Source organism: Protopterus annectens, chromosome 15.part0, assembly GCF_019279795.1.
Source record: "Protopterus annectens isolate FY-2018-M chromosome 15.part0, PAN1.0, whole genome shotgun sequence".
NCBI classification, from domain to species: Eukaryota; Metazoa; Chordata; order Ceratodontiformes; family Protopteridae; genus Protopterus; species Protopterus annectens.
The window spans coordinates 487,741,679-487,764,158 of record NC_056749.1 but is presented as its reverse complement, the minus strand read 5'-3'; the positions used below and the strand labels follow the sequence as shown (position 1 = coordinate 487,764,158).

General features: G+C 44.1%; 1 protein-coding gene across 2 annotated transcripts in view; it reads right to left on the bottom strand.

Annotated features, from left to right (window-relative positions):
* Positions 1–22,480, bottom strand: part of LOC122789778 (phosphatidylinositol-binding clathrin assembly protein-like) — a 2,259,505-nt gene that overhangs the window by 1,366,849 nt on the left and 870,176 nt on the right. For both annotated transcript variants that reach the window (XM_044057218.1, XM_044057217.1), the window contains one exon: positions 5,781–5,822. In XM_044057218.1, the coding sequence (XP_043913153.1) occupies positions 5,781–5,822 (42 nt within the window). The remainder of the gene's footprint in view (positions 1–5,780; positions 5,823–22,480) is intronic.

Sequence of the window (22,480 nt, the reverse complement as noted above, 5' to 3'; positions counted from 1 at the left end):
AGTACGAATGAAAATCTTTATGAGGTATTTGCTTTCCACATGTAATACAATTCTTAAGTTTTACTGACATCGGTTAAGAGCAAGAAAAGGGATCCCCAACTGGGTACTTAGCTTTTTTGAAGACTTCGGTTCTGAAACTCGAAAACGAAAATTTCAGGAGTCGGCCGACCGGCATTTGCGAACTGCTTTTGCTTCGGGCACCATGCGAGAAGAAAGACTGATGTAATGGCATTGGCTGCATGTTTTATACCCCTGACGACCTGACGTAATGGGAGAAGAGACAGCATCCAACGCAGGAATTCAAGACTTTGGTATTTAGGCTGGCTGAGGGCTACCTGCAGGCAGATAACCCAAATGTGATGACTGCAACAGTGAAACACTAAGAACATCTCCTCTCCCCGTTGTACCCAGCAAGCGGTCAGCACAAACAGATTTGGAGGGTGGGTGTATATACTGCAACATTGATCTACTCAAACATCTACCATTACGTTAGGTGGGATAGAAGTGTAGTATGCTCTTCGTAGTCAACGTCACAGCACTAATTTATAGGAGGCCTCCCCTAAAGCTAAAAACTGGGGTGGCGGTTCATTTGTATGATGTTAGGAAATAAGATTTTGCAGGATGGGAGAAGAGAAACATGCCCTGGAGGCATTACCTAGGTTATAGCGTTTTTGTGAGTTCCAAGTGGCTGTCAATAAGGGGGCATGGGTTGGAATTCCTTAGAGGAAAGCAGTGGTAGTTGCCGCATGTCTGGTGGAGTGGGCTTTAATATTCCTAGGTAAAGCCCTTCCAAGGTGTAAGTAGCAGAACTTAATGTAATTAACTATATTTAGACATGGCTTGTTTGGAAACAGGTTTTCCTTCTTCATCCACTGCAATAGCCACCATCAATTGTTCTTTTCTATTAGTTTTTTTTGTTCTGTCTAGACAACACCTGATCTGCTTGTGCAAATACATAGTATGAAGGATGAAGGACTTGCTCTGCCCTGTTCTATGGATTCTGCGTCGAAAACTGGGGCAGTTGAATAATCTGGTTTAAATTAGGCTCTGATATCACTTTAAGCATAAAGGTCGGGTTTGTTCTGAGGGTGACCTATCCCTGTGGAAGAAAGTGAAAGGTACTTTACACAAGGGCTTGCAACTCAAACTCTCCTAGCTAAAATCACTGCTATGAGGAAAGTGGCCTTTCCAGGTGAATATCTTTAGTGAGGCAGTGGCTGCAGGTTCAAAAGGAGGCAAAGTTATTTTTTTTAAGACATAACTTAGATTTCAAGAATGAATGGGTTCCTTCTGGGAGGTCTCGAGTGAGTCACCCCTTTTAGAAAAAGTTTCAAGTGAGGGTATGAGAAGACAGGTGGGTGGAGCATTATTCAGGCAAGATAAAACTGCAGATGCATGTACTTCAAATGCTGGAACAGGAGAGGCCTACAGCATACAGGCCTGACAGGTACTGTAAGGTGAAGTTAATGTCCGAGTAAAATCAGTGTTATTGCTGTGGCACCAGTGGTGAATATTTACCATTTTGCCAGCTCTGGTCTCTTAGTATTAGGCTTTCTTGCTTCCTTTAAAATACAGAGCACCCCCTTGGGGTAAGAAGCCGTGCTAGGTGTCAATGACCAATCTTCCAGGCAGTTAACTTGAGGATGGCTAAGTGGGGATGGAAGACAGACCTCTTGACCTGGTTGAAGAGATCTAGCTCTTGCAGTAAGGTGTGGAATCTCCCTCACCAAGTGTCAGGAGGAGGGAGAACCAGTGTTATCTCAGCCAGAAGGGGGACACCAGGATCAATGCTGGGTCTGTCTACTCTAACTTTTTTGTTAGTACCCTGGGAATTAGGCAGGGGCAAAATGCATACAGGAAATAGTTTGTCCACATGAAAAAGAAAGCATCTACCTTCCAACCTCCTGTCTGCTGTGTTCCCCCACTGGACAGTCAGATAAAAGAAAATGTCTCGTCAACATCCATTCTTTGGGTTCTAAGAACATCCCTGCTTAGAGAAGCTGTTTAGGCACTGCTCTGATCTGGAATACAAGAAACTATGAGGGTTAGCCCCATCTCTTGAGCCAGCATCCAAGTTTTCCTAGCAAGGCTGTACAGTGGGGTAGGACAAAGTCCCCCCCCCACAAAACTGTGGTGTTGCCTGTCCAGATTTGTAATCTCCCTTGACTTAAGTTTTATTGGAAGGTTTTATGGCCAGGTAAACTGCTGGTAACTACTTTTGTTTTATATGCACCTTCCTCTGCTGTGGGGACTAAATGCCCTGTACCTTCAGGGCACCTAAGTGGGCTTCCCAAGCTATGTCTGAGCTGTTCTTAATGACAGTCTTGTCTGCTTCTGGCACACTGAAGTTTGCTCTTGGGTTCATTTGCATGGTGTTCTTCCACCACAGGAGTTCTCTTTTCAGGCATGGAGGAGGGGCAGCAGGGTGTACACAGGGGTTGGGAGTGCTATTTCCAGACATTTTTAGTAACCATTGAAGCTTTGCAAATGTAATCATGAGGGTGCATGATGCTATGTATCCCAGTATCTTTAGGAATTCTCTTGCAGTGATGAGCTGCTTTAGCAGCAGACTGGTCCGGTAACCTGTCAAGTATACAAATCTTCTTCTAGGGAAGAAAGGCTTTCTGCTGAACTCTAATAGCTCCCAGGAGGAGGATCCTTGCTTGAGGGAGAGTTAGAGATTTTTGAAGATTTAGGGTGAGACCTAACTTCTGAAAATAGTCTACATTCGTTTGTAAGGCATTCAGGGTTCCTGAAATGGATCTTCCCTGAATGAGACAGTCATCTAAGCAGGGGTAAACATGAACTCCCAGAGTTCTGTAATGTGCCATCAGAGGAGCTAGGCATTTTGTTAAAACTCTGGGTACAGCAGATAGCCCAAGTAAAGCACAGAAACTGAATTAAGAGTATATTGTTACAAATAGTAGGCACTTTATGTGACTGACTGTTTTGGGGACATGGAGATAAGCCGCCTTGTAGGTCTACGGTGACTATGGAGGAATCTTGGAAGATCACTGGCAGTACATAAGCATTTTGAATGTTGGGATGTTGAGGAACTTGTTTAGCTTTACGAGATCCAAAATGGGTCTCCAAGCACCCTCTTTTCTTGGAACTAGAAAAAATCCTTGAGTAGAAGCCTTTCCCACTCTTGTTCTTGAGAGACCATCTGAATGGATCCTTGATGAACTAGCTCCCTGAGGATAGGTATTGAGACTACCATGCTCTTTTGATGGTTTTGGAATGTTCAAAAAAGATGGAATTTCTGTGAATTGAATATAGTACCCCTTCTCTATGATACTGAGGACCCACTGATCCCCAGTGATGGCTTTCCTATGGTTTAGATAACAGGAGATCCTCCCTGCTAGGAGTCTGGGAGGGATGGGAAGGGGAAAAGGATGGTGGGGTGGAGTGGAGCACAATCACAGCTGCTATAGAGCCCTCTGCCTTTGAGACTGTTCTGGATGCCATCTCTTAGCCAGTCTCATTTTTTTTTACCACAGAAGTCCTCCCCTTGTTTTACCTAGGTGGAAATGATCAAGAGTTTGAAGGCTAGTTCCTCCTCTACCTGGGAGTCAGAGAGAGGTAAAATATTTCAACATTTTTATACTGCTTCCCTTTATAGTCCAGTGTCTAAAAAACTTTCTCAGCTGGTGGAGCAAAAAGGAATTACGTATCCAAAGGGGTAAACAAGTAATTCAATTTTTGCCTGATCTGACGGGCTGGGTCCTGAGCCATGCAAGTCTGCAGATGACAGAACCTGTAGCAGCTGCTCTGCAAGAAACATCTAAGGCATTATAGTCACATTTTAAGGAATGTATAGAGAATTGTAAAGCTTCTTGGATTATCTCCTAAATTTCCTTGAATAAGGTTCTATCCACAATAGAGGTGGCCTTAGCTAGCATTTTGTCTTAAAGAGATTCAAAGTACTTAAGCACATGGAATGGACCATTGAAGACCCGCTTTGCCAGGGTGGCAGAGGCATAAGCTTTCTTCCAAGATCTGAATAGTAATCTGCTTTCTCTGTCATTAGGCAGGGCTTGTGTCTTGTTGGCCCTTTAGGTAGACTCATTGGAGACAACAGAAAGCTCAACCTTCAGATTTTTATGGAGGTGCTTAAAAGTTTTCGGCACTCTGTAAAACCTCTCTGGTTTCATCAAAGTAGGGGGTAGAGATATGTCTTAAAAGACATCACCTAATACAACATGCACTAGAGGAACAGCTGTTGGTCTGGGTGAAGGAAGACTTAGGAGTTCTCAACTGTGAGACTGGGCCTTGGAGAACTGCTTACTTTCTCAACTGAAAGCTTCCTTTATTCTTTGCAGGGGAATCCTGAAGGAAAGGTCTTCATGGGAATAATGTGGATGTGAGTTTGTCATCAGTGCCAGAGTCTAGGTAAATATGAGGTGATAAGTGTCCAGTGATTCATACTCTGGATCTTCCTCTTCCTGAAAAGCTACTTCCCTGCTCCTTTTAGCTGGAGAGGTGTCGGAGGTGGATGAAAGGGATGGCTCATGAGATTTCACAAAAACCACAAACTCCTGTGATAGTTTAAGAAAGTCTTGGGATTTGGTCTGAGGTGACGGTGAAGCAAATGAAGTGACTTGCTTTGATTTGGGTGCCTGTTTTACAGGGGTCATCAAAGGATGCAGTCATCCAACTGTAACTTCATTTGTGACTTAGGGAGTCAGGGAAGACAAGGAGTCTCCCTCAGAAGACACTGCGTGGATCTTGGAAGCTGAGGCCTGTAGAGCGGCCTCAGACCCCACCAATGTGTGAACTTGCTAGCATTCGAAGGTAGGTCTGAAATCATGGCAGTCTCCTGAGAGGACGAACCAATGGGTTTGAACCTAGAAGCCACCAGACTGGGGGCTGCAAAAGTAACACACCAAGGTCAGACAACTTAGGAACAGTAGCTGGAACTTTTTTTGGAAGCATCAGGGTCCTTAAGCCTTTATGTCTTTCCATTTCTTTGGAATAATGCTAGCAGATGCTGGAGTCCCTGGAAGCCCTGCAAAAGCAGTGAACTGCGATACTAATGAGGAATCTAAAGATGACTCCACATAGGTGGCAAGTACTTCAGCACTAAGTTTTGAGTTTTCACAAGGAATTTTGCATAGTCAGGACAGTTAGAGACGTCATGCCGAGACCCTAAGCAGAACAGACGAAATGAAAACCTTTAAATGGGATGTGCTTCCCATACTTCAAGCAATTCTTCACTTTTTTGATCAGTAAATTAGTAAAGACATTTCCCCCAATGTGAGGTACTTATCTGACTGGAAGGAGAAACAGCATCTATGGAAACACAAGCCGGCTGATCACAGAGTGTATTGAACACAGATGAAATGCACCTGACTGCATGGCTATAAAGAACTGAAGATGGCAATGACAGATGCCTTTCTTATACCTTGACGTCCAGGCATCGGTCATTTGACACCCGTCAACTATGGATGATGCAAAGACTCTGGAAATTGGGACAGCTGTGGGCTTCTACATAGCAGGAAATCCTAAAAACTGGTACTGCAACATTCACTACAAAGAGCATCAACTACATTAACAGAGTACCACAACAGAGTTGTATAAGGAAAGTAAATAAGGTAGTGAATGAACAGTCATGAGTACAGTTAAATGATGACAGCTGTACATGCTTATTTCCATATATACATGAAAGTATATGGAATATAATTAAGTTCTCATAATGAATATGGTCAACGTACCACGAACAAAAAAAATAAAAATAAAAAATAAATTCTCAATCAAATCAATATGAAATGTACACTGACCTGAGTAAGATCTGGAATGTCACCCTGATCAATTCCAACTTGCTGGGTTCACAAAAAAGGAAAAAAAAAATAATGCATATTACTTCATGCAGTGGGAAAGAAAAGAAAAGTGGGGGGATTTGAATGTTTACAAAACACAATCACAGTGATGATGTAAAAGCTTTTGGAACTGGTACAGTGGCTCCTGTCAGTTAAAGTCTTTTCAAAGATATTGAGAAAACACATTGCCCAACTGCATGCTGTTTAGCACTGGTTTTAAAATTTGAATCACTAGAAGTGTCCTAATTACAAACAAAAATACAAACGTGTAAGTCTGAAGTTTATCCTAAAACAAATCTATTGCAATGACTACAGCACAGTAGACTACAAACTCATTTAGTGTCACTAAGCATTTCACTTCAGTGATCCACAACATACAATCCACAACAAAAACAAAACGGAAGACCTACATAGGATAAAAAGTTATCACACTACAGTTAAGCAAAACAAAATTAACTGATTTTGTTTAGTTAACTACTTTGGTAAGTCAAAGTGCATATATTTGCTGTACTGAGACCATGTAGCTGTGGGGATAAGGAATTGCCAAGGTTGTGTGAGTGTTTGGAGATGCAAAGTTGTGGGCATGAAGTCCCCATGTGGGGGGTGCAACAGGTCTGCCTCTAAGCAAGAATGTTTTTGTGAAGTCTGTTGAAGTCAAAAAGTTATGCTGTGGCCTTAACGGTCAGTGACACCTTATGCAACATTTGATAAGAGTAATGCTTATTTATTTGCAGGAGAAGCAAAAACTGCAGACAAGGAGACCCCACTTTCTGAACATCAGCTGGGCTCTATAACAACTTGGTGACCATCTGTGGCATCTCTAAGGCCCTACTGAGCCTATCCACCAGGCAAGGTGGACTACCAAGGGCACTGAACTGCAGACAAGAATCTATTGCTCCTGAAAGCCATTTTTTGAAACTCTCATGGACCTTCTGGGAAGGAGCAGCAATGCATACCCTCTTATTTATAGACGTACTGTCATGCCATTAAACTACATGGTGGTATAACTTGGGAGAGGAGCCAACTCTTACAAAGCTTGAAGAGCAAGGATAGCTATTGTCTCTAGAACACTGAAGTAAAGCTTTGATTCCTAGCTGGACCACATTCCTTATACAAAACAGTGCTCCCAATCCAACAGAAGTGGTGTCTTTTGTGAGTACAGAGTAATGAGGGACAAGAACTGTATACCTGGAAGGAAGGACTGACTAATTCTGATATCATCTGCATATCAGAGAAACACTGCCTGATGCACTTAAGGGGTCTGTGTCTTGGGACAGATGAAATGTGACTATCTATTGCACTACCCTCAGGCAGTATAGTACATGTAACCCCATCAGAATTATTTTTTTTGCTTTGCACCTTTTGTCCCTACTGCCTGCCAACCATCAGACTCTCTCAAACTATCAGGCTACTCATTTCTTTAACCAGATGAGAGCCAATTGAGAGGGACCATCACATCCAGGCAGCCATTGTGCAAATGTCAAGATTTTTTTCTCATTTTACTCCCCGGCCATAGCACTGTATACACTTAGTTAAGTGCCGAGGACAGGATGTGCAATGGGCTGGTGGCAGAGAGCATATCTATACCTTCTGCAAAGGCATTGCTTCCAAGTTCTGCCCCTTCCCTCTCAGCAATTGTGGTGGTCTCACTGTTCTGCACTATGGAGATCTCACCACCATGTGTGTCAGAGTGTACCCAAACATCACCACCCCCCGCCAAAGGCGAAGCAAGAAGGCCTTGCCACTTAACTCCCCCCTGCCCTGAATTGCTCCTCCAGTGTTGGAGCCTCTTAACTGAACCCTGATCACCTAGCTCACAGTTAGGACTTCACCCCTCTTCAAACCAGAGCCAAACACTGCCAAATTGGGGGTTAATATTAGTCTGAAAGTCCTAATGCACAGACTGCCTATAGGATGACAGTCTCACAACAAAAGGGGAATAAAATGACAAATATTCTCTCCGATTATAAAAACACCAACTTGTCTTCTTAGCTTGGGAAAAGCCTATGAATGTCAGAGCTAGTCTGGAGTCAAGAGGGAGTATGGAGAGTTTAGACTGATTCCCTATTAGTGACAGATGTGGAACAGAGTCCCTGAGAAGTGTGAAACTGTCTCAGCTGTAAAGCACTAACAGCTAGTCATCCAAACAAAGAAACTAAAGGTGGCCAGGCACACTGAACATGCACATAATAAATATGACTGGGGTAGAGTGAAGTCAAAGTGTAGAATTCTTAAATGGTACAGACTTGGTACTGTCTGAAAGCACACAAGTCTTCCTAACCACCTTACTGATCTTTGAGCAGAAACATCTTGAAGACTGTAGATCTGAAGAGCAGATTCAGACTATTCTTGATTTTAGAGAGAGAAAGAACAGAAGAGAGGCCACATAAAAAGATCGCTTTGGGAAGAATGCATTTAGTCTTCAAGTCCAGTGAAGACCTAGGGCCCCATGTATTTTGTGAAGCTATAAAGTATCTGAAAGAGTATTATATGAATCCTTGTTGACCTTGTGGGTAATGCTAGATGTCTTTAAAAAGTATTGGCACCTTCTTTAATGCAACTTTCAAAAATGACAGGGCAGAAGGAAGGGAAGAGAATATGACAAGATGCCCTTTAATGTCTGTTAGCCAAACAGTCACAGCAATTCAGAACCACCCAGTGAGTGAATCCAGCAACTCTCCCTCACAAACTCCACCTAGGGTGGTTAAAATAGGTAATCAGCATTGCTGCCGTCTACTTTGCAGCTATTAAAATTCTCCTTGAAAGAACTGGTGACTGTAGACTCTGCACCACTGCCTTATTTGGAATCCAACCAAAGGAAAAAGCTAGGCCCAATGCTGTTCAAAAGCTGAGAGCTTCAGATGAACTGGGATCTCTGCTGACTATGCTTCTTTGTGAAAAAGCACTATATAAAGTGATTTTTCACATATGAAGCAGTAAGAGCATGTCCTTTTTCCTCTGTATATCTTTAAGGAATCAGTGACTGACGCTCCAAACAGCAACACCCCTTTGAAGGCTAAAATCAATAAAACACGCTCTGATATTCTCTATGACATAGGTGAGGCAGGGACAATACTGTCACGAATATGGCCATATCTGATCCTGCTAGCATGGTAAAACTATCCACAGCATCATATACCACTCAAGCCATCAGACTGCCAACTTGAGAAGTGGTGGACACTTGGGGTTTAATTAGGAATTGAAAGTTATCATGCATCTCCTCTACAGAATGTTGTACCTTATACCACAAGATGTCCTGATAAATGTACATTTCCTCAACAGTTTAATACCACAACAGACAAAACTGTAATAGAAGAAAACACTTCCAAGCCTATCAATAGTCCATGATTACCTTTCTAGGGGAATGAACAGTTAATGACCAAGGAAAAGGGTTCCTCTTGAGGGCTACTTTAACAGACTGATGCCATGCTTCAAAATCTCAGCTAACAGTGATCACCCTTGGTCATCGGAAACATCCAATCCACCTTCTTGAGGATAAAGATCATACTATCAGAGTATTCCCACATGTAAACTACATCTTAAAAAGTGATGCAATTCTATGGTGGGAGGACAAGGATTCAAATGACTGTCTTTCATAAGCTTTAGGATCTCCCTAAATGCAGGATCCTCTGGTGGAGGAAGGATGGGGGGCAGTCTTCCTCATCCATGTTTTCAAAATAGATCACACTCCTGGCAACACCCAGATGCTTTGTTTTTTGCAAGCTTTATTTTCTGCCACAGGAGATTCTTGTGCACAACTGTCTAAATCACAGTTTTAGTTGCTCCTAGAGGAGGATGGCAAGAAGGAAGAAAAATCTTAAAAGGTAGGGTGAAGGACTTCCAGTATAGTAGCATAGCAGTAGGATATGGTCTAATGTGCTCCAGACTAAAGGCTCAAAGAATATTTGGCCTAGACCCCCCTCAATAAAGCACTGTATGAACAGAGGGTCAGAGAAATTTAAAAAAGATTATCATGGTTCCATGATGCGGCTGCTCACGTTTAATACGATGGATAATGGAAAGCAGACTGTGTGCTAACACAGAAGGGGGGCAATAAGCAAGATACATAATGCAGTAATCACAACTAAAGAGTATGCTACCAATAAATGTAGATTAGCATGGGAAAGGGAGTTGGGAGGCAACTCTGCTCCCCCTCACTAATGGAGAACAAATAACTCTTCTACAGGCACCCAGATTCACAATGGGTACTCAAACAAGGGTCATTTGGATGAAAATGATTGCACAAGTATTTTTATTCACCACCCAGACTTGGTATAATTTTCCTTGGGCAAGACCCTTCCTGTTGGAAGTGTACAAGCAAATACTAGGAATTTGGCCACACACTTTTTGGGGCCGCTTGAAGCTAGACCACTTTTAAGAAAGACTTGCAGAGCATACCGAAGTCCATATCCTCTGCACCACTAATACGGACACAGACACTCATTTAAATGGTTACTTGCAGTCCCCAATTCCTCATAATGAGAGAGGCCTCACAGACCTGTTTCTGATGGCAGTGGGGAAAACATTCATAGAAGAAATAGGAAATCTACTGTGGTTTTATGGAGGGGAGGCAAACATTTGATAACATTAACACAAAGCTGATGATTCAGAAGAAAGTATAGTGGAAAATCACCTCACTACTGTTGACACAGAGAAAGTATCTGGTAAGAGTTATTTAGTATTTTATGAATAAGGCAATGACAGCATCTACATTTCCTGATAGAATGATGGTCAGAGACAAGAATGTAGGCAGAAGGGCTCCTCTCTACAAAGACGAGTTTAAAGACAGTAACCAGGCAGGGGTGTCCTCTTTCTTTTTTATTTGCCTTACATGTAGAGTAAATGGCAAAGAAAATAAGGGGATTGCAAATTCAATTAAATAACTTATGGTACTCAAGAAAAATAGCCTTATTTGCAGACATTATTTTGTAGTTGATAAATCCAGAAAAAAAAAATCTCAGTGTTGTGGAACATTTTCAGACAGTTTCAATTTTTATCGAGGTAGAAGATAAAGATAAAAGTGCTACTAATAGACACAGATATGTCCTAAATGCACGAGTCCCCTCAAATTATCTATGGTATGATCCCACTTATTCTCATTAGGGGTAATATACAATTAACTACCATGGGATGGGAAAGGCCAGTCTAACACCAAATGGGATAGGTTAATTCAAGTACAAAAAGAGAAACTGGCTAGGATTTAAATGGCCCACAAGGGCAGTTAGCAAGTCCTTACCTAGGAACCTATAAAGGTTACAGTAAACTATGCTCCCACATATGAATTTCTTCAGAAATACTCACACTTATGAAGACACAAGATGAAGTAGTTAGGTATTTGGATTAAAAAGGATTATATTATGACAACTAAAGAACAAGGAGAAAGAGACTAAACAAAGACAATATAAAAACTGAGAAAATGGAAGCTTTAACTGTGGATATAGATATTAAGATACAAGAATTAAAAATGGTTACGGTTGTCTCTAATATTGTATATAGGCCAGGAAACCCAAGAGGCAGCCCTGGGCCATTACTAATAAAAAAAAAAAAAAAAAACTGAAGAAATGTATTTTGGATGAAAAGAGGGCAAGAGTTAAGAAGGTTACGCAGTCTCTCCACAGAACAAAGGTGGTTTACAATTAACAGATTAAGGGTTACTTTAGAGCTACACAGTGAAATCTCATACACAATACAAGCAAAAAAAATTACAAATCAAAGTGGAAATAAATGATTTTGAAATGGAGAGGGGCCACAAAATAAAAGTAAGATTTTGGAAGCAGGCCCTTAAGAAGAACAGCAGCAGCCATACAGACTGTTTACAAAACAGCAGAAAATATTTAGAGAACTGAGCCAACATGGGAATGAGGAAAGGGGATCTTACCAGTAGGGATGACTGAAAGTAGGTGCACAGAAAATAGGCAAAGGGGACCAGGAATTTATTGGAGAAAATTTGCAAGGAACCAAAGGCACTGGGAGGAAATAACTAAGGATGAAAAAGGTCAGAATGGGGGCAAGCCAAGTAGAAGCCTGGACTGCAAGTCATAGACTGATGGAATACAGGCGAAAAGAAAGGGATGGGTAATGTTACATATATATCGCACTGAGTTTACACTTGAATCTATAACAGAAGTTGCAATTAAAGGGGATAATTAGTAGAGTATATATAAAACAATGCACGATAACCATAAGAATCAGAAGAGGGTAGTAAAGACAGGGAAATGAGAATGGAAATGTAATACATAAAGAAACAATGGGATAATATTTGTATATCTACCAAGTATGCAACAAAATCTAAAAGGGTTATGACTTCTGCATGGAAGTGTTTTGTGTAGGTATTTTCATACCCTAAGTAAACTTCACAGAATTTCCCCACAGGTAGACGGCAATTGTTACAGGTGTAATGGGAAAGAAAAGGGTACTTAGAAACCTTTTTTTTTTTTTTTTTTTTGAGAATGCAACAAGTGGCAGATTTTACACACTTCCTACAAAGTAGTTTGTCAGAAATGTTGGGGGAGCAAATTATTATAACTAAAAAGAAATTATGCACTCACCATAACGTTTCATGTTTGTTGTCCATAATCTCGCCTTCATTCTTGATGGTTGAGTTCAGAACAGAGCATCGGTTCCTACTCGGCCTAATACTAAAGGTCGAGTGCTTCCACTGCCTCGAGGCTATACCCTATCCCATGATGCCTGGTGAGAGTTCCCCAGATCTTGTTTGTAAATACTCGAGTATAATTTTTCAAAACATAAGGCGGTCAACCTATTCCCTAGGCTATGCAGCAAGAAGGGAATCAGACAACTTATGACCAATTCCATAAGCTTTATGTTATGTTACTTCTTTATGTTATGTTGTTCCATCTCACCTTCATTCTTGATGGTTGGGACAGCGTCCCAAGCACCTTCTTTCTCAGGTAGCTCAAGGGAATAAACTCTTCAGAACAGTGGAACCAAAGGAAACCCTGTTCCGGGAGGCCATGCCTACTTTGTAATTAGTGATAAAGGTATGAGGTTTAACCCATGTGGCTGCAGCACAAATTGAATCCAACATAAGTATGGCCTGAAAGGCAGTGGAGGTCAACACAGCTCTAGTCGAATGGCCTCGAATTCTCCCTGGTAAATGCTTTTGCTGAGAGGTATTATACATAAGAAATGGTATCTGTGAGCCACTTAAGATATAGTGACTCTTGACACCGGAGCTCCTTTCCTGTTATCCAAGAAGGAAACAAATTGATTGGATTTTCTAAATTCCTTTACCCTATGTAAACAAACGTAACCGTCTATGGACTTCCAATTGGTGGAGCTTTTACTCTGCCTTATTGCCATAGTTGGGAAAAAAAGACAGGTAAATCAATAGACTGACTTAAGTTGGACTCGGAGCATACTTTGGGTAGAAAAGAAGGATTTGTTTTCAGAGAGAGATGGTCTTTGTGAAAAACCAAATAGGGAGCACGAATAGACAGGCCTTGAAGTTCTGAATTCCTCCTAGTGGAAGCAATGGCAGTTAAGAAGATTGTCTTCCATGTTAGAAATTTTAGTGGGCAAGACAAAGCTGGTTCAAATGGAGGAAGAATCAACTTAGCAAGTCCCAAATTTAGATCCCAAGGAGGTGGCGGCTCTCTTATTGTGGGTCTTAAATGGAAAGTACCCCTCAGAAAAGCCTTGCATAATCTGTGAGACTTAACATTAGATCCCTTGTCTCCTACTTGGAGTTTGAAATGGCAGCACGCTGTACACGTACAGTTGCTGCAGCTGCACCTTGACTGCAAATTTCTGCTAAAAATTCAAGAATTGAGGAAATAGGGGCTGTAAAGGGATCTATATGACTTTTGGCAGCCCAGCAAGAAAACCTTTTTCATTTGCTAACATACAGTTTTCTAGTTGTGATCCTGTGCGACGAGACCAGGATGTGACGCACCACAGGGAAACATCTGGAACCCTGGCTAAGACGGGAAGTGACGTAACCAAGCTGTCAGCTTGAGAGTTTGAACAGAGGGGTGGAGCATCCCTGACTGATGAGTCAGAAGGTCCAGGATCCAAGGCTCTTCTTGAAGGTGGGGCCAAAGGAAAGAGAACGAGATTTGTCGAGGCCAGTTGAGCGATGAGAATCAGTTTGCGACTCAACAATTTTGCTTTCTGAAGAACTTTGTGTATCAATGGAAATGGGGTTAAGGCATAAAGTAGTCCCGGGGGCCAATCGTGAACAGGTGCATCCCTTCGGTGACTCCCCGGAGGGGTTATTAGGGCAAGGTAGCTGCTGCATTTGGCGTTCATGGAAGTGGCAAAGAGGTCACAGCAAGGCTGGCCTCAACTACGAAAAATTTGGTTCGCAGTTTCTTGTTTCAGGGATCACTTGTGAGGCATAAGAATTGCCCAACTTTATTTATTTATTTAACATTTGTTGACTGGGAATGTCCGACTAGGTTCCACAGAGCCTGTTTTCAGCGGAGGCCAGGGGAGAAACGCTCCAGATGCATGTCTTTGGAATGTGGGAGGAAACCGGAGTACCAGGAGGACACCCACGCGAACACAGGGAGAACATGCAAATTCCACACAGAAGGCACCCCAGCCGAGAATCGAACCGGAGAACCTCTTGCTGTGAGGCGACAACGTTAACCGCTGCACCACTGTGCCACCCACTTAACTTGTCTGCTATCATGATGATTTCCCCGGAATGTGCGTGGCAGTCAAATGTTAAGAAATTTGCCCCCTGCCACACTCTGAGCCTCTCGACACAGAGGGTAGGATCTGGTTCCTCCTTGTTTGTTGATGTACCACACCACGGACATATTGTCAAGTCTGTATTGCAATCGTACCTATTGGACGAGAGCTCTAAAATGCTTGCAACACCAGAAGCACCACCCTCATCTCTAAGACATTTAGTTGCAAGTGGTATTCGTGTTCTTGCCAAATCCCTTGAACAGTCTGTCCCAGATAATAGCCCCCCCACCCTATCTGGGAAGTGTCGGTGGTCACTGTAGCTGCTGGATGGGGGAGGACAAACCGTCTGCCTATCGTTACCTGCATGGACTGAAGCCAGCAACGTACGTTCTTCTTGCAGGTATCCATAATGAGGATCTTGTGTGACCTGGGTAACTCCTGCATGGACCACTGAGCAAAGAGAAGCAACTGTAATACGCACATGTGTAAACGTGCCAGTGGAACAAGAAGTTATGTGCTCACCATAACGTTCGATGTATGTAGTCCATCTCGCCTCACATTCTTACCCATGGGTTCGGAGCCGAATATCAGCTCCGACTCGGCCTATTTACTAGCTCAAAAGTCTCTAATTGGCTGGGCTAAGAGGGTATCCCATAGTACACTGCTTCGCATCCCCAGATCTACTTTCTGTAAATAACTCCGTTATTGCATACATAACACACATCCATACATACGAAAAATCCAAACAAATTAATCAAATGGACTCTGCATGATAAAATATTACCTCCAAATCCTCCAGGTAGGGGGAAGGCGGGAGGGTAAGAAAGAATGTGAGGCGAGATGGACTACATACATCGAACGTTATGGTGAGTACATAACCTTCTTGATGTTATGTAGTCCTATCTCGCCTACATTCTTATCCATGGGACAGCGTCCCTAGCACCTACAACCCGGGTGGCTCATAGGAAAATACTCCTGAGAACTGTGGAGCCAAATGAAGATCTGCCCCTGGAAACCATGTCCAATTTGTAATGAGAGACGAAGGTGTGAGGAGAAGCCCAAGTGGCCGCGGCACATATATCATCCATCGACAATCTAGCTTGATAGGCTGTAGATGCAGCAACAGCTCTTGTGGAGTGGGCTTTAGGTGGAAAGGGCCGAGTTTTACCTGCTGTGTGATAGATGAAGGAAATACAGCTGGCTATCCATCTAGAGAGCGTGACCTTGGATACCTGAGAACCAAGCCAGTTTTTGGAAAAGGAGACAGAGTTGGTCAGATTTCCGAATCTCTTTTGTCCGATGGAGATAGAAGCGTAACTGTCTATGAACATCTAGTTGGTGAAATCTGAATTCTGCCTTGTTGGAAAAATTGGGAAAGAAAACTAGCAGCTCGATAGACTGATTTATATTAACAGAGAAGCCACTTTGGGAAGGAATGACGGGTTTGGTCTAAGGGAGACTATCTTTATGCAAGATCAAATATGGGGGTTTGATGGAAAGGGCTTGGATTTTGGAGACCCGCCTCGCTGAAGTGATAGCTATTAAAAAGGCTGTTTTCCATGTTAGAAACTTTAACTCGCAGGTAGCTGCAGGCTCGAAGGGTGGAAGAGTGAGGGCTTGAAGAACAAAATTGAGGTCCCATGGCATAACAGGTTGTGATACTGGGGGACAAAGCAATAGGGTACCTTTAAGGAATGCTTTACATAGTCTGTGTGCCATCAGGCTAGGTTCATTGGCCACGTGGAAGTTTGATATAGCCGCCAGCTGAACTTTGATGGTGGCTGAAGCGGACCCCTGATAGAACAGTATAGACAAAAATTCCAAAACAGAATCAATTGGAGCCGTGTAGGGATCAATGCCCCTGGAATGAGCCCAAATAGAGAATCTTTTCCATTTGCTAAAGTAGATTTTTCTAGTGGATGGTTTGTGAGAGGACGACAAAATATGGACCAAGTCAGATGTCATAATTTTTCGCCAGACGAAGGATGGAACTGGAGTAGCCAGGCTGTCAGCCGGAATGTCCTCAGAGAGGGGTGGAACTGTCCCGACATGTGTGACAGTAAGTCTGGAAGAGGTTCCAGAATCCAAGGAGTATCCGCAAGGTAGGGTTGGAGGAAGGGGAACCATACTTGATGAGGCCAGTGTGGGGCAATCAGAATCATCCTGCTTCCCAAGGATTGCGCTTTCTGAATCACCCTTGAGAGAAGGGGAAATGGAGGGAAAGCATAAAGCAGACCGGAGGGCCAATTGTGAGCTAAAGCGTCCCTGGGTGATTCCCACGGTGGGGAGGTCAGCGAGAAGTTGCTGCATTTCGCGTTGAGGGGGCTGGCAGAAAGGTTGCAGCAAGGTTGACCCCATTTGCTGAAGATTCGCTCTGCCACCAGGTAATTCAGAGACCACTCGTAGGGCATAAGAATTGCCCTGCTCAACTTGTCTGCTATCACATTGGTCTTCCCCGGGATGTGCACTGCCACTAGAAACCGTTGGGACGCTGTTGCCCAATGCCACACGCGCATGGCCTCCCTGCATAGTGGATAAGATCAGGCTCCTCCTTGCTTGTTGAGATACCACACTACTGACATGTTGTCTGAGTGTATCGCAATAGTCCCTAGAGGGAGGACTTCTTGAAGTGCCTGCAAGGCAAGAAGCACTGCTCTCATCTCTAGGACATTTGTGTGCAAATGTATCTTGTGCTCCTGCCACGTGCCTTGGACCATCCTGCCGAGATAATGCCCCCCCCACCCTATCTGGGAGTGCACAGCCACCAACGGAGGTCCTGCTTGCATTTGTCTGTCAATAGGATTGGATGGGATAGTGGAAGTCTTTGGAAAGACCATTGGACAAAGAGAAGCCATTGAAGAATTCTCATGTGTAATCTCGCTAACGGGACCAACATGATCGTAGCTGCCATGGTCCCTAGGAGTTGAAGAATCAGTCTTGCCTTCGCATGTCTCAGAGGCATCAGCATGAGAATTTGTTGTTGCAATCCTGTGATCCTTTCTTGTGGTAGGAACGCTCACATTTGAATGGTGTCCAGCTCTGCTCCTATAAAAGTGACACGCTATAAGGGCAACAAAGCAGATTTTTTCCAGTTTATCGTAATGCCTAATTGGTGACATAGACTGATGGTAGTGTCCCTGGTCTGAACTAGTAGATGCCTGGCGGAGGCGGTGAGGAGCCAGTCGTCCAGGTACGGAAACACCTGGAATCCTTAACGTCTCAAGTGAGCAGTCACCACTGCCACACACTTGGTGAACACCCTGGGGGCTATGGTGAGACCATAGGACAGGGCTCGAAACTGGAAATGTCTGGCTCCTAGCCGGAAGCGTAGATGACACCTGGATGCCCTGTCCATTTTGATATGGTAGTAAGCATCCTTCAGGTCGATGGAGCACATCCATACTTCCTTTCCCAACAATGGGAGAATAGATTGTAGGGTGACCATATGGAATTTGGACTTGTGTACGTAATGGTTGAGTTGACTGAGATCTAGTATGGGTCTCAGGTCCCCTGTTCTTTTCGGCACCAAAAAGAATCCTGAGCAAGTCCCTAATCCAATCTGGTCTGAGGGGACTAGTTGGATGACTCCTTTTTCTAGCAGTTGAGATACCTCTGAGGCTGCTTGATCTCTTTGACTGGGTGGAACGTCTGGGATCCTTCTGATGGGAGGGGGTACTGAACAGAATGGAATGGTGTAACCTCCGGAAATTATCCTTAATACCAATCGGTCCTGGGTGATGTTTTCCCAGGCTTCCGGATACAAGGAAATTCGACCCCCAACTTGCTCCGGATAATAATCACAGTCGGGCACACCCTCAGGAATGAGAGTATGGGGGAGCCACGAAAAGAGTCGCGGTCCCCAGAATTGCGAGGGCCTCCTCTGCCTCTGGGGCATCTACCTGAATAACTCCCCACTCCCCTGCCTCGGGAGGGGGTTTCACCTTGTCCGGCAGGAAAAAAACTCTGATTTCTTGAACCACATCTTTCCCCCTCGCTGAGCCTTGAGATAAGGCCTAGATGGGAGGGAAAAATGGACCCCTACAGCAGACAGGTTCTTTCCCTCTTGCTCGCACCTGGTGAGGGTGTCTTTCACTTTGGTCCCAAACAAGGAGGAACCATCAAAAGGGGCATCAGTGAAGGAAGACTTGAAGGCCTCCGCAAAGTGACACAGGTGCAGCCAGGCTTGCCTTCTAAGGGCTACACCTGAGCTGGCCGCTCTACTCGCTACCTCGGCTGCATACGAAATGAGTCGCATGGACGAGTTTGCGATGGAGTTGAGTGTAGAAACATGTGTGTTGACTGTCTGAGCCACAGTTTCAGGTATGTTACCCGCAAGAGTATCTCCCAACTCCTTAAGGAGATCTCTCTGGAGCCGAGTGAAATGAGATAAGTAGTTCAGCGACCTTAAGGTGAAGGTGGCTGAAGACAAGGTACGCTTCCCGTACCAGTCCATAGCCCTAGACTCCTTGTTAGGAGGATGGACCGAAGAGGAAGACTCTGCAACTTCCTTCTGGGTGGCTGCCGCCACCACCATGGCATCTACCGGGACTCCCTTTGTCAGAAATTCTTTTCCGTGGGGGGGCGGAGAGAAATTTATTGGGGCGCCGAGGTACTGGCTCCACAGAATCAGGGTTTTCCCACACCCTTCGACAAATAAGGTCAAGAAGTTCATCGAAGGGTGGAGACACCCAGGAAGTGAAAGGTTGAGCGCCAAAAGCCTTAAGGAATACTGACTCCTCCTCGGAAGGGGTCTTGGAAGGCCAGTCTCCTCTTTGTTTAAGTATCTCCAGGATATCGGAGAAGGAAACATCAGAGGAAGACTTGGGGGACCCTTCTGATTCCTCTAGGTCAGTATCGGAAGTGAGAGACTCGTCCTGGGAGTCTGTGCTTCCTCTTGCACAATTTCTTTCTGGGAGGTTCCTCAGGCACAGGCTCTGAGGGACCTTCAGAAAATGGGGGACCGCTCATGGGGGTATCCTTAGAGCCTGGTGCTCTGCTGTCCAAGGATAGGTGGGTGTCAGAAGCTCTCGCCCGAGTGGTGGGGAATGGAATGACCGACCCGAGTGACGTAGCTGATGACCTGGCCAGCGCGCTCCGCATGGCCTCGAAGGCAGGTCCCCTCGAGTCAGAGGACCGACCGGCCTCCAAGGCCATGACCGGGACTGGGGTGCCCCCAGCCAATGCACTGAGTGGGAGACTCAGAACCGAAAGATGTCCCGAGGCATCCCCCTCGGGTCCGACAGAGGAGACCCGAGTCTCGAACCCTGTGGATGGAAACGACATGGTCGGAGCAGAGGTCGGCACTGATAAACCCAGAGGAGGTATCGGAGCCGGTGCAGGAACATCACTCGGAGTGGAACATACCGGCTCCGACAGCAAGGACGTGCTCGGAGGAGGAATCGATTTAACAACCATAGGAATTAGCTCCGGAGCCGACTGGGTTAGAGCCGAAAACAATTTAGCCAACACCGGCGACTGCAGGCGCCTCTGCACCACCATATCCACAACCAAATCGGAAAGCTTGGAGGATTTGGAGGAAATGCATGGAGACTGAGACCTCTTATCTGGTGAGCCATGCCTGACACTCTGCGACCGGCTCCGAATAGGTTCGAGGATGATTGGAGCGGACACTGATTCACTTAATACAGAAACCTCCTGCGGCCCCAAAGACAGTGGAGCCAAGGAAGCAGTATCCAATATGGTAATTTTCTCCAGAGGCTCCAAAGATGCTGATGGAGCCGGAGACCTTTTCTTGGACTTGGAGGACTTGGGTTTCAACTGGGAGCTGGGAGCCGAATTTACAGCCTCCTCGAAAGATGGTTTAAGCAGTCCCTTTCAAAATCAATTTGTTTTTCCTCTCTTGGAGTACCCTAGGACTGAAGGCGTGGCAAAAACTACACGACTCCTGTAAATGGATGGCTCCAAGACAGTAAAAAGAGTGTCCATCCGTGATGGACATTTTATATCTGCACTTTGAACACTTTTTAAAGCCTTATGTTCTTTCTGATCCTTAGACATATCCAAAGAGTTAACGACTTTCAACGGGTGCAAAGCACACAACGTAACCACAGCTAACAATTACCAAAAATGGTGGGAAGCCCACCACTTAGACAGTACCACAGAGAAGAGCGAAGATCTAAACCAACAACGAGAACACAGAGAAAGAACCTCTAACTTAAACGGTTCTCAAAAGGAAAATACAACAACCAGCAGACTAACTACTCACTAAGGGAGGACTAGGTCCTCTAACTAAAATGGGCCTAGCTCGTGGGAACTGTTAGGGATACCATAAAAAACACTACTAAGCACACAAACACAACTACGCAGCAAGAATAGCTATTAAAACAGCTTTTGAAGTATGAAGCAACCAATTTCTGAAGAGAAATAAGTCAAAAAACAGTACTTAGCCACAGCCAAGCGAACGCACATCAGAGCTCTACAAGCGGCAAATGAGATCTGGGGATGCGAAGCAGTGTACTATGGGATACCCTCTTAGCCCAGCCAATCAGAGACTTTTGAGCTAGTAAATAGACAGAGTCGGAGCAGACATTCGGCTCCAAACCCATGGGTAAGAATGTAGGCGAGATAGGACTACATAACATCCTAGTTTTATGATGGAGAGGACCCAAGAGTCCTGGGTAACCTGTAGCAGGGAAGGACAGGGAGAACATGGAGACTGTGGTGTCTAGGCCTGGTAGACTATACCAGGATTGGCCTGAAAAGTTTGTTTCTAAAATTGAGTAAAAGGTGAAAACCTAGCGGGGGTCTGCTTCCTTGAATCGTTTTTCCCTTTGGGTGGCATGTGCCTGGAAGGCCTTCTCACAAAGGTAGTTTTAGCCCAATAGTTCCTGTGGAAGCGGGGAACAGGGGAGACAAAAATGTGTCCGAGGTCCTGGAGCTCCTTGCCCTTCGCCTGAAGGGCCTTAAAGAGTTCAGCAACTGCTGACCCAAACAAAGCCTTGTTATCAAAGGGAGCATCCATCACTTTTCACTTAATGGCATCAGGCAGAGGCTGTAGCCTAAGCCAGGAATATCTCCTGATGACAAAACCTGAGGCTGTAGTCGTAGATGAAACTTCCACTGCAACATAACCACTTAATGGAGTGTCTAGTTACTTGACTGCAGGAATTTAAAAGACTAGAGACTTTAGCTTTAATAGCGGAATCAGGAAGGTCACCCAACTGTTTAATGGCATCAGAAATAAGGGCCAAGGAATATTTGGCCATATGAGTTTGGTAGTTTACGGTTCTCACAGCTAAAGTGGGAGAGGTGTAAACTTTTCTGCCCAATCTTTCCATGACTCTGCTTTCCTTATTCGAAGGAAGGAGGGAAGTGGAGGGAGAAGTCTGGAAGTTTTATCTGCAGCCACATAAATCAGGGATGGAGCTGCCGAAGGGGCCTTGAAGAGGAATTGTGCATCTTCAGGGACTTTTTAAAATCTACTAATCAGAATGTTGGCCAAGGGAAAAAAATAGTAACTAAAAATAAAAAAATTGACAAAAAAATGGCCAGAGAATTCCGCTTTGCTGATAACACAATAAATAAGCCCAAACGACTAAGCGCTTTCGCCAGTGACAATCTGGCTTCTTCAGAGTCATTTTGAAGCACTTAAGACATTTAAATATACTTCTACACTTGCCTATCAAATGTCAGCAGCCATTTATATGTAAATGTTAACAATGAATATCTAAATGGGTTTAAAGCCATCACTGTATAACTAAACCTTAAAAAACATGCTGAGTTCATGAATAATCGTCAAATATGTAATTTCTAAAAAAAACATTAAAAATAACAGCAGAAAAATACAGAAAAGTAAATCATAAAATTAACATAATTAAAATGCTCACTATTTGTAGAAAGCAATTTATTTTGCTGATTTTTCACATTTAAACAATGTTGGCCCATTGTTTCAAGATGGGAATACTCGAGCTACTATCATTTAAGCCTGGTTTTACCAGGGCATTTAATCTGAGCTGCCACAAGCTCCTTTTCTTCCACCTTCA